Below are 17,066 nucleotides of genomic sequence, written 5' to 3' on the forward strand. Positions count from 1 at the left end.
TCCGTCAGACGTGAATGACTGTAGTTCTACACGTCCCTTTCAGTCCCTATCTCCCCTACTCTACTTCTTAACCCAGTGTTTGGACAGCCTTCACGTTAGGCCTGCTGCTCCCTGTCTTCCAAGAAGGGACGGCGAGGTCATCTCTTTCTCCCTCCACGTGTGACCGCATCCATAATGATGCTCTCACTCACCCCTTAAGCCACACACACACACACACACACACACACACACACACACACACACACACACACACTCCCTTCTCTGACTGCTCTTGTTAAGAAAAGGCGAGAGCGAGGGAGAATATGAGAGAAAGAGAGAGATACAAGCTCTGTAATTGGGCTCTTGAATATTTAAGTCACTGGGGATGAAAGTTTAATGAAAAGATGATTATCTACCAGTTTATCACACCACTGTTTCATATTTCATTTTCATATTCTCCTTCCACGAGCCGCATTGTCCGTTCTGGCAGCTGAGTTTATGATCCAGGGTGTGCTGTAAAAATACTGGGCAACGAGGAGGAAAAAGACATGTTAAGGGTCTTGATACAGAGGACAGGAATATTGAGATGTTGTCAACACTGTTTTGTTATTGAGGTTGATTTGGTCCTATTAATTGTCTTTTTTTCATTTCATTTCTCTCACATATAGGCCCATACGTTGTTCAAATGAAATGGTAAATGGACTTGACTTATATAGCGCTTTCTAGCCGATTTTCTCAGCCCCAAAGCGCTTTACATATCTTACCACATTCACCCATTCATACACACACTCATACACCGATGGTAGAAGCTACCATGCAAGGCGCTCTCTGAACTATCGGGAGCAATTTGGGGTTCAGTGTCTTGCTCAGGGACACTTCGACATGTGGCGGGGAGACGGGGGATCGAACCTCCGACCCTGCACTCCAGAGGCGATCTCCCTACCCACTTCACCACTGCCGCCCCAAATGAAGCTTCATTTCTGCATGAAGCTGCATGGTACACTGATTTGTGTCTGTATGTTGTCCCATGAAAAGGGCAAAGGTCACACGTTCTCCTGCACCACATTAAGAATAATCAAAACCAAAAAATAACTGCCAGGTTAGTTAACCATCATCAAAATAAAATGAAAATAAGTTGACCTCAGTGTCATCAGTGAAAGCTACTGCCATGTTGTCATGTCCATTCATTGTTTTCATCATGAGCATATGTGCAATTACGCCATGCATATTTTATTGTATGAATCGGATCTTTTGTTGCCTTCTTTGCATAAAGAAACTCAAGTTCTCAGGTTAGACTTTAATTGGGAGATAAATTCAGTGCCAATACTTTGGCTTAAAGTCGTCAGATGGTAAATTAACTCGCTGCTTTCGTCCCATTCTGTCGGCAGTGTGTGTGTGTGTGTGTGTGTCACCTCCACAAAAGACTATGAAGACAGTTCAATACAAAAAAAAAGCACAAGGCCACTCTTTCCTTTAGTTAATCATGTGGGATAAACAGAGGGGGCTGTTTGTTATTCATTCTCATTATTCATAATGGTGGCGACATTAATCCCTTTATTTTGTTTTTATGCTCAAAGATGGTGTGAAAAAGCCTGCCGCACTTTTTTTTTGCCAAACCCCCAGTGGAATAAAGGAGACTGCAGAGTTTTAAGGGGGATTATGTGGCAGACCCACACATAGCCTTGGGCCACAGTTTGGAAAAGGGGAACACAGTTTGGACGGCAGAGATTACAGAGCAAAGTGTGCATGGTGCTAAAAAGGACCATTTTCAGGCAGAGACACAGCCTTTTTAATACGTGGGTCAACATGGGGGATCTTCTATTGATAAAAATTCTGCTAATAATACCCATAGCTTATGGTTGAATGCATGAAAATTAAGATAAGAGATGCTTCCACGAAGAGGGCCCACATGATAACAGATTAGCTATATGTGTAGCCTGACAATTTGCATCCTTTGTGTTATTTGATTAATTTATTTTTTCTCAGCAAAGTTGCGAGAGATAAATTCATGAGCTGCATTATTAAAGAGCTTCAGCTTCAGTCCATACAGACCACCATATGTTGATGTGAAACTGAAATCCAATAACCTGTATGGAAGAAGCCTCAGGGGACTGTAGTGAGACAGAGTTAAAGAGTTTGTTAACCCCCTGCCTTATGAGTTACTTGGCATTTAGTCTAAAAAAAAAAAAAATGAAAAAAAGGTTTGCACTGTTTATCAGTTTAATCCAAAATTTCATGGTGCTGAGGCTGGGACGACCCTGCGCCGCTTGCAGCTTTTGTGGACAGGGTGTCACCGTTTAGCCCCTATATCTCAGTGGGTTAGACATGGGTGGGGAGGTTGGGGGGGGGCCTAGGATACTATTTTGGGGGGTGGTGGCCGGGATAAAGAAAAAGAGCAAGTGAAATGCAAGTGACAATCTGCGAACATTCCTGCCGGCAGCTGCGTAGCAATCTCCATAGTTCGCCAACCCTTTGCATTGGTCACCGGGGGCCCCCACCCATCCTTATAGTCTGACCCCCCCATGCCTGGCACACGCACCTGCCGCTCCCAGCCGTGCTTTCACCCATAGCCAGATAATCTATGGGCGGTTCCCGGGCCGGGGCTCCTCTCAATGCACTCTTGAGAAAACCCCTTATGCGTGAAAGAGCCCCCTTTCTCTTCCTTTTGTCCGACACCGTTTTTATGGGACAACATTGGGCATTATGAGGTTTGGGGGATTTTTCACGGCACTCCATAGAAGGCTATAATCCTTTCAGGCACGGGACGAATAAAAAAGTTTTAACCTGCTGTTTTCATATTTATTAGCTGGTTAAAGCAGACGAGGCAGCTGAACCGTCACAGCACACACACACACACACACACACACACACACACACCCTCCTCCTCCCCTTCACACACACACACACACACACTCAAGCTTCAAGTCCTGGAATCAAACGTTGACAAGATGCTGTGTCTTCAGAGGGGGGCCCTCTTAGTAATGGACCTGATTGCTTTAACTGAATCAGCCAACAAGAGTCAAGTGGGTGACTGACACCGGGGTCAGCGAGGCCTTAAATGTTGTTTTGTTTGCTGTGTCAGTCAACAGGTTGTAACAGAACATTATTAGATGTTTCGGTTGATCAAATATTCACATTCTGAAGGAAGATTTGACCGATTTTGAGTCATCTTTGTCAATTAAAGTTTGAACGATGTGTAGCGTGTGCACGGTTTTCAATTAAGGCTTCAAGTCAAGTCGAATTAAGCCAATGTGAATGAGTGACAGTAACAATAAGATTGGTCAAAAGAATGCAAACAATGATAATTAATAGTTTAATTATACTGAACACAGTTTTTTTGTATTTTGAGCTTAATTTAACCACTTTTTAAGGTTATATATTTATAGGCAGTTTAACCATGTTCAGTATTTAAGCTGTCAATAAAGTGATTGTAGGCCTACTGCAGTATTTTATTACGTGTTATTGTTTTTAAGGCTACAGGGAAAAACACTTTCTACTTTATTTCGTAATGTTGCCTCTTTTTCAGTCAGGATTGCTATCTATCTATCTATCTATCTATCTATCTATCTATCTATCTATCTATCTATCTATCTATCTATCTATCTATCTATCTATCTATCTATCTATCTATCTATCTATCTATCTATCTATCTATCTATCTATCTATCTATCTATCTATCTATCTATCTATCTATCTATGTGTTGTTTCTCCTCTGACGACAGGTCTTTCTATCCAGTTCATCATACACAGGCCTGGGGGGGCCACAGCCTCCCCCTCTCCTCCCCTCACCCCCTTCATCCCTCCCTCCCTCTCTCCCTCCCTCCATCCCTCCCTCACCACCCCCTTTCTGTCAAAGCTGATTGTTTCCACGCCAGCAGAGTGCTGCGGGCGAACACACTGTCACACTACATCAGGCAGAGGCAAGAAGGAGAGAGAGAGAGCATGATAGGGTTTATATGTATGTTATTTCCTGCGTTTCAAAATAAGCTCCTCACAAACAGTTAAGGCCGAGGATGCAGCAGGGATTCCCAAACTTTTTTTTACATGTCAAGGGCGTCCCAGTTTTTTTTTTCTTTCCTGAAAAACGCTTTTAAAGCACTGTGTGAATCTACTGTAGCAGGGAGTAATACAAAATCATCATATACGGGCATGAATGTGCAACATATCAAGAGATTATGTGAACTTTGGCAAAAGAAATTTGCCTTTTCAACTGATAACAAAGGAATAAGTCAGTGTAACTTCTATCCACCACCAATGGGTTGTTTTAGCCCGCTTGTTTACCCAGTGTCATTTATATATTACTGTTGGGTTGTGTACCCATGAGATATTTTGTGGCTCAATATTTACCTATAAACTTTCAAAAATACATTTCAAAAAAACTGCAAGGCATATATTATACATAGAATACACATATTATCAATTATCAGTTATAAAATAGTGACTTGTAAGTAAGAACAGTTCGCAACCACAGCTTAACTTTAGTTTGTGTGTATATTCCAAATAAACCATTGACTTGGGTGGTTTCTCTCTCTTGTGTACTGGGTAAATTTGGATCAATTTTGACCCAGTGATTTTTAACTGTGTCCGTTCAACCAAATCTAATCTCAACCCACAAAAACCTTATTTTTAAATTCAAGAGGAGATCCCAGACACTACAAATGTCATCATTTTGAGGGGAAATTTGAATAAAAATGTAAATATATCCTTCACTAATAAACATTATAGCTTCAATGAACAGCTTGAACAGGTTTTTGATAAGCAAACGTGGAGAGCAATTATAATTTTTCTTTATTTCATTTCATACAATTTGTCTGTATCTGAAGAAAGTCACTCAACCAACATAACGTTTACTACAAGATGTAAAAAATAACCTCAGTGACCATGATGACAACTGTTCAGTTCTCAAAAAATGCCTCTCCTCAGGAAGTTGTCGAAAATGAAGGTAAGATGCCCAACACTTTCAAAACTAATGATTGAACTCATTTGAATTATAAAACAATTATCTTTGTGCATATGATCAGTGTTTTCCATCCATTTTGCCTTGTTATGACCCCTTGAAAAAAAGTAATGTCTACTTGCAACCTCTTGTCATTGCATTATTAAGTCTGCAGGTTGCAGTTGCATTGCAATTTTTTCATAAGAAAAAATAAAGCAAAGATTAGAGGGAGATCTGAAAAGAAAAAAACATGCTTTAGTGCAATACAAATGTGTTTTTTTCTGCTTTCATCATCCTATGACCCCTCACGTTGGGAACCACTGTGTTATATTATCCAACCGTTAGTTAAAAACAATCTTCCCAATGGGAAACCTTTCAAAGATCCCAGGTGGTCTACCCCAGTTTAGTGCACCACTTGCTGCATGATCCAGCCCCTGTGCACGCTGCGGCCCCCTGCTGTTAAAGCACAGTAACTACAGTAGATGTCGCTCTGATCTGAGCCTGTCTGTGATGCAGTGTCGCCCCCTAGTGGATGCTGTTGACTGCCGTTGTCCTCACAATGAAGCTCCAGTGTGTGTCCTTTGGGTCAGAAATGCATAAGTTTGCGTCCATGAAGTGTGTGGAATAACAGAAATAGTCATGAATTATGATTTTAGATGGAGAGATTTTTTTGTTTTTGAAGATTGACAATAGCCAGACAGATGGAATACTATTAAAATACTCTGTTAAGGGATTATTTAGTAACTACACTGTCCCTGCTCTCCTAAATCATGAGGCGGCCGTACAATGAAGCACAGATCATCTTCACAGTGACCTTGACATTTATTATTTATTTTTCTCTCTGTAATTTGTAGCTTGATTTATACTTTGGGCTAAGACTGGAACATTTAAGCTAACAAATAGTCTCTCCACCACTGTATAACAGGATCCATACATATTGGATTGGTGTTGTTCTGTTACAGATTGCATTTCATATTTTATTAATTAATTAATTTGTGCTTGACACTGATATGATAGAAAGAATAAATAAGGAATGGATGAATTGTTTTCATGTTGTGTTTGTGGTGTGTGTCAAAGAAGAACAATGGAATGGAAATAAGCAAAAAGGCCTTTAGTTTGATTTTATCCAGGATTATTGTGTTATATATTTATTAAGTATTTTCAAGCACGAAATGGCCATACATTAAATCAATAAATCAATATGTTTGATGTATAGATTAATTAGGATGCTAGTTCTCTCTGAATGAGATAGACAAAATAATATATAATACATTAATACAAATCTGTTGGTGTCATTAGCAGAGTATACATTTTATGGAATCCTCTTCCTCTTGAAAATGTAGCCAATGTTTTTTAATGATCCATTTATAGTTTCATTGTCGATTGATAAACCAAAGTGCTTATGAGCCATCAATAAGAACAATTGTTGGTCTAGTGGAAAATCTCTTCCATGAATTGTGTTTGTTTATGCTCTACCAGGTTATTAATTTCAACAGTGTGATCTGCTCATGGGATCTTTTTGAAACATGCTGGAGAAGAGCATCTGGGTTGAGATCTTTCATGTGACATTCATGTCACTTTTAGCTAACCAAGGAGTGTAACATATTCTACAATTTTGCATAGATGACAAACTAACTTTTGCTGATGGCTTTTTAGAAAGTGAGAAACACTTGACCCTCATTGTTAAGTAGGCTACTTACTTCGTGACACCTACAGCTTCACAATTTAATCTAATGGATTTTTAAATTATCAAATCTTTTTCAGTTTTGTTTAGCTCTTATTTATGATATAGGCTATTTACTAGCCAAATTATTTTGGGGATGCAAACCAAAATTTGATCAATGGCTTATAACCCAAAACGTATACTCTTAATAATGAAGAGTGCCCTATCATTATGAGCAGGCTTTTTAAAATTCTCATCCAACTGGATACAATGGTGAGGCCTAATATGCCAGGGGATAGAACAGGGGATAGCCTATGACTGCAACACAACACCAACATTGTCGTTGCTCTAAAAATACTTATTCCTGAGGCTAAAACTGATCAGGAATCATTTATCTCCGTGTTCCACCACGAGCTTTGTTTAGGGTGAATTCAGAACCTCTCCTAACTACCCCGAAACCACGTCTCGGTGGTTTACAGAAATCACCCTCAAAGGCACATTTGTTCCTCCTTGTTGTCCCTGTTTTCATAAGAGGTTGCTACATGCACGTTGCTTAGCTACAACAAGTCACTATTCCTGTAAACACGTTATCCTCGCCTCTCAAACATCCATCCACCTTCAGCCAGAAAACAAGGGATCAATATGTAAATCGACTCTAGACTTTTCATTGCGGTGGCTGCCTGTGCGTCCAGGAGGAGAGGCGATAAGCTTCGAGAAAATGAACGGGAGTTTGGAGGCACATATTCGGGGGGGATTATCCCAAACTTGCCCCGGGGTTTTGGCTCTACTGCTTGAGCCGCTACCGGACCGGCGTCTGTTCACCCAAACGCGGCCGGGTAGGACCTGCAGGGCCCCGGGGCGCAGACTCACAGGATCCCCGGGGGGTGGAGCGAGAGAGAGGCCCCAAATGACTCGCTCAGGATGGAGATTATAGGGTGGCAACGCGGCTGGTATCTCAACAAACACACACATACACACACATAGACGCACACATGGAAAGGGCTGAGATGATGATCTGCTGAGTGCCCGCGGCATCCAGCAGAAAACAGGCCCATATAAAGATTGACGCCTGAGCGTCACACGGCTATCACACTCGCCGCAGAACACACTCCCTAACGCCGTGTGATGAGCCGATACAAACCAACTTTGTTCAGCGGACAAAGAGGCAATTGATGGATGAAAAAGGTCATTCGCCCAAGGGCTCCTCCAGTACAGCAAGTATAGCGCTACATAAGAGATAAGAACTAGCCCTTCTTTAGTCATATCTGCCTCTGAGGGGGGCTTTTGATAAACCTGCTCACCCCTTGAAAAAATCAACAAGCTCATCTGGAATGAAATGAAGGCTTTGGGCTCTGAACAAGATGTTATCAGCCCAGGACTTGGAGTTCCCCTTAGATTTAGAAAAAAATTTAAGTTCTTACAAAATCCTGAAATGTCATTAGACAGGGTTTTCTAGAACAAACAGGGACACAGACAGAAGCTCAAGATATAAGAGCATTTATTCATTCTTTTAGTATATTATCTCTGTACACGGCATGATCTCAGGGTATAAATAATATTTGAATATGTCAAATCTACATTTTATTTTTTTCCAATAATCTTTTGGTACAGCAGGTGTTTTTTTTCCACACACAGATCGAGACAAAGAGAACGGCAAACACACACAGAATATTTCTGATATAAACGTCACAATAATCTCACAACACAGTGTTTATCATCGCGTTGCTTTGACCACAACAACATACAAGTCATGTATTTTTGGTTTGATGAAGATGCAGAGTGTTAAGTCCAGTTTTATATATATATATATATATATATATATATATATATATATATATATATATATATATATATATTAAATCTCTTGGTGGGACACCATTAAGGAACATCAACAAAAACACACCTTTTTGTGTGATTACGATATGCAACACGAGGTTGAAGCTTAGAAATGTCAGACAGGATGATGGGAGATTCTAGGGGTGATACTAGATCGATTCATTGGACAACAATACAATATTTGTCGATATCACAAAGTCTGTCGCGATACAACTTCGATTGGATTCATTGGTCTGTGATCGATATGAGACGATGTCATATGCCCTTTTAACACAACCTGTTACATTTATTTCAACTCACAAAAAACTAGCTGAAATAGGATTTTAACATATTTTATTTCTGAGCTCTTTTCAGATATTTTAATGAAAAACAATCCATTCTTTTAATGGAAATAGTGTCACACACAGACGTGCAGGGAGATTGTGAAAAAATAACCTTGTAAATTAAAAAGGGCGATTTGCATCCATGTTTAAGCGTTGCATCGATGCAATTCGATCTTCCACCAATGAATCGTTATGTCGATGGATATATCGATGTATCATTACACCCCTGGGGGATTGTTTTTTTTATATAGAAAAGTCTTCAGGACGAAACCAAACAGAAGAAAAATTCCGTTTTCAATCTGCTTTCGTCCCACCTCGCCTCCCCCTCCCCCCTCTCTTTCTCTCTCTCTCTTTACGACTGACTGACAGCGGCGGCGGGCGCTACGTTAGCGGAGGCCGCTCCCATCCTCAGCAGCTCCTTCCTGTTGTCCAGGATGACGTCGAAGCTGGACTGCAGGCGGTTCTGCTGCTCGGTGATGCGTCCCTGCAGCGTGCGCACCCAGCGGATGAGGGCCAGGCGCCGGTACATGGTCAGCTGCACCTGGTGCTTCTCCATCTCCTGGGCCTTGAAGCGCTCGCGGTCCCTCAGCGTCCACACCGCGTCCATCAGCTCTGGCATCTCGCCCTCTGAATCCGAGGAGTGGTATTCTTCTTCATCTCCGCCCCCGTGCTCTTCGGTTCTTTCCTCCAGCAGGTTTCCCAGGTTGGATCCGCTCAGCGACTTGCGGCCGAAGCTTCGGTGTCTCACGGCTACGGGGTTTTTGTTGTTGCTGTTGGTTTGGTTGCCTTCTTCCCCGTTGTTGGATTTGGTCTCTCCGACCCCGATGCGGTCCCAGCCTCCCATGAGCGTCCCCTCTCCTCCACTGTCCATGTTGAGGGAGGACACGCTGCCCCCGGAGCGCTGGCTGAACTCTGACTCGGAGCCGCTGTCGCCCCATTCGTCCTCGTCCTCGTCTTCCGGCCGGGGCTTGTTGCTTCCTTCCTCCTTTCCACTGAAACCCAAACTGCTTTTCCTCCTCTGCAGCTCCCACTTCTCCCTCTGCTTCTCCTCATTCTGGTCAATCGTGGACAAAAAACAAAGTCGGACAAACAATCACAAGATGAATTCAGACTAGTGAACAGGATCGAGAAACTGTGTTGTGTGTATGTGGCTCTCATGAGATGCACTTTGTTTATATGTGGATTGTTGTCTTTTTGTTATTGTTTTTCTTTGTTTTTTGACTTATGTCTTATTGTTTTCATTTAATTAGCATTATTGTAAGTGCAGCCAAGTTATTCAGAGCGGTGTCCAATACAAGTTTCCCCAAGGGGACAATAAGGTATATTGAATTGAATTGAAAAATGACAGCATAAACTGTTAGAAATGCCAAAAGTGATAAATAAATAGGCTACAATGAATGACGATTAAGAAGAGTTCTGTTCAATACTGCACATGGTTCCAATCACCCTTCTCACTTCTTCCTCCATCCGGGCCTCCTCGGCTCCGTCGGGGGGCACCCGGCCGTACCCGTCGTCCCCGGTCTCGATCTCGGGCAGCGGCTCCAGCGTGCGCCAGCAGGGCCGGCGGGAGCGCGGGGACAGCAGCCCAGAGCCGTGGTGATACCCGGTAGACTGTGGGGAGTTGGGAGTGTCCCGACCTAGGGGGCCCAAGCTATGGGGCCGCACCTGGTTTCGATTCTCGTCCCCTCCTCCCCCTCCTCCGTTTCCTGTGAAGCCATCGTCATCATGGTCGCCAGACAGGAAGTTGAAGTTGCCATCTTTGTCGCCCTTCCTGTTCCGCAGCGAGGAGGAAGAGGAGGAGCCTCCGTGGTTTGAGCCTCCCCGCCCTCCGTAGGCCGAGTTCAGGGGCTGGTCCTGATGGTGCAGCATCACTGACCTGGACTGAGACTCACTGGAACCACAAGGGACAAGGACAGTCAACATTTAATAAAGTGGACTAGTGTTCTCTTGTTTTACTACAAGTTACATACATTCAAAGTATTTGAATAGATGACATAAGTGTTTTTTTTCTACTGTCTTACCAGCCAGAGTTTAACTTTATAGTCAGTACAATGCAAAAATCTATTTGCTTCGCAATACACCTATATATGGTTTATTTCCGAAATATGGTGAAAAGTGATTATAATACTCAAAGTAAGGTATCAATTTATCAAGGTAACTCAGTTATTCTATCCATATACCTTTCAAATGGTATGGATAAAACAAATGATTATACAGTGTTAAATAGCAGTGTTTTTAAATTCAAACATCTAAGTCATAGCAGCAACCCGTTTAATGCAAGTCTCAAATTCTCACTGTCCTCCCTACTGCTGCAGTTTTTCCCATCTCTAGATGAAACATGGCACTTGTTCATTCAGTTCTGTTTGACGGTAAACTCTACGATCTCGGATAATAAAACTTTTCAGAAACTCAAGGGAATTCTTAAAACACGCCAAGCTTCCAGTCAACAATTTTTGAGTATCTGAAAGTTGATTTTATGTAAAAAAAACAGCAGCTTCGTAGAATATCTGTAAACACTTTAAAAATGTTTGTGCAATTAGTGGGTTAAAAGAGCAGGATTAAAGAAAATAACATATAGGATCAATTGTACAATACGGAACAATACAACCCGAGGAAAAATTAAGTCTACTTCAACAACCCACACCACCCAAAACACACACACACACACAGTCCTAGGTCGCACCAAACTCCTTGTTTATAATGTCTATACAACTACAGGCTGGTCTGCACACTCCACTTCTATTAGCATCAAATATTTACATGTCTCCTCAGAATGGAAATTTCTCTAATCCTGACTTCAGGCTGCTGTCAATCAATCCTCTCTCTCTCTCTCTCTCTCTCTCTCTCTCTCTCCTCTCTGTTATATACGCGCGTTCACGTGGTGCTGAAGGACAGCGACGATGGCTTTAGTCGGGGGCGCGCGTGCAGCAAGCACAGACAGACACACTGATGCTTAGCTGTCACGAGGTGGGAAAAAAAACACACGGATTGTCCGAGTAAAAAAATCGAAATTTTTACGTTCAGAGCTCTTTAAAAGCGAAAAAATCATTAAGAAATGTATAAAGAATAGTCTATTTAGTAATGTGTTTGTATTAATACTAGGCTATTTGTATTTTACCAATGCAAAACATCAGTTCGCGGTGAGAAAAACATGTGAAAAAATAAATAAATAAATAATACCAAAATAGTCCCGCTGCTGCTGGGTGGAGGTTTCTTATCTGTACAAAAAGATGCCGGTCTTTGCTCGGACGACGGCAGAAAATGCAAAAAATGCGACCAATGGCGCTTAGTGGCTGCATATTAACCGGTTAGTTGTGAACATACATTTTTTAAAAAAAGCAAAAAACACGAACATTTGACATCCAATGCCATCTACAAGGTTTACAAAAAGACTCGAAATGTCCTCCTAATGTGATAAAATTGAGACATAAACGCAGAAAAACAGGCATATTTCGTGTACGTTGGGCGTTATGTAACGCTCACCCCATGTCAGTGCCGTCTCCTCTCTATCCTTCCTCAATATAAAAAAGCAACCATCAACCTCAGAGCCTTCTTTTCATCATCTCCTATTCAACCAGCTCGGTAAATCAAATGACTGACACGGGGGTCCGCGTGGGATATAATAGTTTTATTTCTTACCTTTCTGCTGGTTCGTCGTTCGGTGGTGGAGCTGGACACTACGCCCTCCCAATTCTAACCCCCTCCTCCGACCCTCCTATGTGATGTTTATCTTCCTCTTCCTCTCTCCTCCTCCCATCCTCTCCCTGCTACTGTGTAGTTCTATGGAGAGAGAGAAAAAAAACAGTAAAGAAAAAGCGACTGTGTGACTAATAACTTCCTAAACTGGGCTGGGTTCTGACTGGACCGGAGGGGAAAGGGAAACGGTAGGCTGGCTACACAATGACATAGGCTACAGTAACTTTAATTCTGTGAGAACAGTAATGGCTGACATGCTTCTCTGGTGTCCTTGTAAGGCTACTTAACTGTAGGTTTGAATGTACAATAACAGTGTAGGCTACATACCACAACATATAACAGCCTGCCATGGTCCATATTGTGTGATAAAAATGACCATTGAAAGCAGTTCAAACTTAAATTTCAACCCACTGTAAAAACTTAGCATTCATTATCAGTGCCTACATTTAATGAATGGTTCATTAAAACATCAGAAACAGTCTTTGTAACGTAACTGACCTGCAGGTTTGAATGCTAAACAACAACAGTCCTACACACCACAACATACTGTATAACAGCCACATGATGACATGGAATTAACCTGAGGTTACCTGACATAAAAGGCTGTATTTAAGCACTATGGCTGAAATTCTTATTTTCTCCATATTGTGTTGCAAAAATGACCAGAAAAGCTGTTAAAACGTTACTTAAACCACTGTCAATGACAGCATTTTGAGCATGGAGAACAGAACAGTGAAAACACGATGTAGTGCCATACAAATTTTAAAATCACTTCTCTTGGGATGAGTCTCTTAATCCCCTTGCTAGGATGTCCCAACACATGCATGTCAAATGATGCATGCCCCAAATACCTGGATGTCCTCCTACATTCAGTAGCATTGTTGCAGTGTGGAAACCAGCATACTTTTTTTTGGCTGTTCTGTCCCACAATCTTCTGTTCAGCGGATGTTATGCCACATCGAGTGTGACACCAAGAGAGCACAGCCAGCGATGTGGACTGCAAAATATATGTAAGCAAAAAGGTCAAGGCTTTAGGTGCATTGTTATGACAAAATAGTCCGTCCCAATTGTTTGCATACTGCATGCAAAGAAAATATTTTTTAAGGGCAGCTGCAGTTTGTAGCACAGTAAAAATTCTGTAACGCAAGGTATGATAAACTCAAGATATGTTGGATGTCACCTCATAACACATGCAAAGTGGAGCCAGTATATTAATGTGATGTCTGGGGCCACACACAGCTTATGGGCCACATAACTCGGCCTTCTGGGACATGGTTCTTTTCAGGACACCTGAATCTGACCGGTTCTCACTTGGAGACACTGAGCTGAACATTTTTCTCGTAGTCATATATCACCAGAAATAGTAATGCATTACATAACCGACATGTCTTAAAAGCTAATTAACCAATACATTAAAATTAGTTTTATGTGACATGTATCTTATATAAGCACGTTCTTTTTCAATCATGTTTTATGTGTCTCATGCTCAGCTCGAGTATCTCCTGTTTCATCATGCGTAACTATAGTAACATAATAATATTCCCATGGCTACAATAAAGATAAAGAATCCATTCAGACGCAGTTTAAGATATGTTCAAAAACTAAATCGCTGTGCTGGAAATATATTCATGCACATGATATTGTTTTCCCACAAAAAAATGTCAGAATAATATTTTTAAACCACCACACAGAGGGACTTTCATCATAGGAGAAAAGAGACATTTTACGAGGGGTTTTCTTGTGACTCGAACCAAGGACAAGACTTACTTTCACCCACTGTTGTCCATTTGTTGAAGTCGACAAGTGAGGTTATAATAGGTCCATGGTTAGAGCCCGTCCTCTGGTGGTCGGTGAAAGGCATGCTGGGAAAACGGAAGGAAGGAGGCAAAAGCAGACAACGCTTTCATGATTACAACATAAAAGCGTTGCCTGGCACATCCCAGTGAGGCCCGAAGGATGGACAACATCACAAGATAACGACAATTACAAGTGGTTTATGGGAGGGAAACGTGCTACCCACAATGCAACTCTGGCAAGGAAACGTCACGGGAGGACTGCAGGATTTGTTGCAGTGTGATATTTCTATAAACTGGTGACTGGCTGCTTTTTGTGACTGTCAATCTCAGATCTAAGGGGCATGGCAGTTGAATGTGTGTGTATGTGTGTGTGTTTGTGTGTGGCAATGGGCTAGATCAGACAGACTTAACAAGTGTTCACCGTCTCCCACCAACCCGCTTCTCATCCCCTGACATATCGTCGCTGGCGGCAGAAAAAACCTTGTGTCCTCCTCCTCCTTTTTCTTCTTTTCACTCACACACACACACACACACACACACACACACACACACACACACACACACACACACACACACACACACACACACACACACACACACAGACTTCTATCCCTATCTACCCCCCCTCCCCTCCCTTTCTCCTTCAACAACATCCCCATTCAAGTGCATCAGCTCCAGGCATCCTCCCTCCCTCCCTCCCTCCCTCCCTCTCTCCCCCTCCCCATCGTTCACTAGTAGCCTAAGCACATAAAAAATACATCAAACACAGCCGTCCTGCCCAAGGCCTCGTCACACGCAAAATCATCTCTCCCTCCAATCTCGTTCCCCCTCTCTCTCTGTCTCTCTAGAAAAAAAAAGAAAAAGAAAATTCCAAGTTACAAAAGACGACTACAGAGGACACTGATGGAAGCAGAGATAGTCTGAACTTGGAGGTTGGTGGGGTCGTCTGCTAGGCCTCCTGAGAGAAGACAGATTATTGTAATGTTATCACACAACAGCTTCTCTCTCTCTCGCACACAAACTCACACACACACACACACACGCACACGCACACACACACACACACACACACACACACACACACACACACACACACACACACACACACACACACACACACACACAAAAAGGAGCATGACTTACCTTGTGCATAATAAGACCTTGTTTGAAATTGTACACAGCCCGCAGCTACCGTGACCCACTTTCCTTAGTTCAGCCTCCACATCTGCTCCAGCACCAGTCGTGGCTGTGACAGCGGCCGAGGGCGTCCAGCAGCCACCCTGTGGGCCCACACTGCCTGTCAGATCCCCAGTACTGAGATGCACTGAGACTGTAAAGAGAAGCCTGCCGGTCCTCCAGCTCACAGCCAACACAAAAATAAAGAAATAATCAGCCAAATCAGGCAAGACGTGCTAAATCGAGCCACTAATACAGCACGTTTTTTTTTTTTTTTTTTTTTGCACACTAATTACACACTTTTATTTTAGTCATAGAATGTGAGTGGACACACGCAGTACAGTGGATACACCATGACACAAGCGAACACTCCCTTGGGTGCTGCTGCATCTCATGGTTTCTCTATAAATTATTCCACCCTGTGCTCTCTCTCCTTCTCATAATCTGAATGAGGCCGGATCCGTGTCCTCTAGATATTTAGCAGCCGGGGCCTCGGTGCCAAAACGTGTAACCTTCCTCCTCTTTCCACAGCGGAGTGAATTGGGGAGTGCGTTGACCTCCTAATTTCCCTCTGGGGCAGGAGGGTGGGGTTAAACAAAGTTGTGAAATTCAGTTTGGAGAAGCTGGTGTTGATGCAGAGAAGGAGTAAAAAATATACAGCAAAAAAAAAAATTGCATTACGCCAATTGCTCTCCAACTTGAAAAAGACGTCGTTCCTATTAAATTCTAATTAGAAATTGATTTTCTTGACCCTGCAAACAGACCCTGAAGGATTCGGAGTCAAGTCTTTATCTGGATTAATTGCGATGGTAATGGCTCAAAGATAATGATCGACGCAGCTCCGGAACCAAACTATATCATATTATCATTCCTTTAGCCCAGAGCCACTTGGCTCTTTGCCTTTCACCCAAATCCAGTGATGTTCTTCTGACACTTTCCACTTTCGGATGAAAACAAAAGCCGAGGCTGGAACGCTTTGACAAAAGGTAAAAGAAATAACTGTATAATCAGTGCTTTTAAAAACACCAGGCTTATATTAAGCTTGCCTGCAGGTACAACGGCGGGCCCAATATGGGGTTCATGTCGGAGCCTGCTGGCATTGGCCCCTAATGATGTGTAATGGGGCCTCCTGCGCCCATTCCTAACCCCAGGACCTTCTCCTAATCACCGTGGCCACTAATGAGATGGAGACATGAGAGGGGCTCGTTAGAAGACCCCCGCCCTTTAATGCCGGCCTATTATTAGCCATTTACCAAATCATTAGTCTCTAAACTGCAATTAATAGTTTAAAACAGCAAGAAAAAGTTTCAAGTTAAATAGTCCCAAAGTGTGGATGTTTACTGCGGGTGGAGACGTATGGAGAATTGTTCACAAGCTTTCCTGCGATGTCGGTATGTATCTCCATGTTTTCCTACGACAACCATAGAGGAAACTCCTGATTCTTTGCTTTATTTTCTGTGTATTTTGATCTCAAATGGTCTTTTGTACCGTTTTCCAGCGACCTTGCAGTTCTGAGATTGTTCGATTGTAAGAGATACTCAGCTTTTTTTGCGAAAAAAACTCAAAACAGCTCCATACAGGAGAGAATGAATAACAATTCTAAAAGTCCACAGCCATGTCAGTTGCGTCATCATCTAAATACTAACACATCTTAGTTTAG

General features: G+C 42.3%; 1 protein-coding gene across 4 annotated transcripts; it reads right to left on the bottom strand.

Annotated features, from left to right (window-relative positions):
• Window positions 1-8,355: 8,355 nt before the first annotated feature.
• Window positions 8,356-12,490, bottom strand: c19h1orf216 (chromosome 19 C1orf216 homolog). 4 transcript variants are annotated; one of them, XM_080044997.1, is made up of 3 exons: window positions 12,378-12,490; window positions 10,185-10,629; window positions 8,356-9,792 (listed from the first exon to the last, which is right to left on the bottom strand). In XM_080044997.1, exons 2-3 carry the CDS (start codon window positions 10,605-10,607, stop codon window positions 9,091-9,093), a joined length of 1,125 nt encoding a protein of 374 aa, XP_079901123.1. In that variant the 5' UTR covers window positions 10,608-10,629; window positions 12,378-12,490; the 3' UTR covers window positions 8,356-9,090. The 4 variants fall into 4 exon arrangements, with proteins under 4 accessions (XP_079901123.1, XP_079901122.1, XP_079901120.1 ...); XM_080044996.1 differs by lacking the exon at window positions 12,378-12,490 and adding an exon at window positions 12,222-12,361; XM_080044994.1 differs by lacking the exon at window positions 12,378-12,490 and adding an exon at window positions 11,919-12,209.
• Between the last annotated feature and the right edge of the window lie 4,576 nt (window positions 12,491-17,066).

Source organism: Ammodytes marinus (genome assembly GCF_949987685.1).
Source record: "Ammodytes marinus genome assembly, chromosome: 17".
NCBI classification, from domain to species: Eukaryota; Metazoa; Chordata; class Actinopteri; order Uranoscopiformes; family Ammodytidae; genus Ammodytes; species Ammodytes marinus.

Excerpts from the sequence above, each read along its gene's own strand:
- c19h1orf216 (XM_080044994.1), bottom strand. The coding sequence starts at position 12,037 with ATGCAGCCACTAAGCGCCATTGGTCGCATTTTTTGCATTTTCTGCCGT. Across the intron at positions 10,630-11,918 it reads GCAGCAGCGGGACTATTTTG|TGAGTCTCAGTCCAGGTCAG; the intron begins GTATTATTTATT and ends TTGTGGTTCCAG. Across the intron at positions 9,793-10,184 it reads TGGAGGAAGAAGTGAGAAGG|AATGAGGAGAAGCAGAGGGA; the intron begins GTGATTGGAACC and ends ACGATTGACCAG.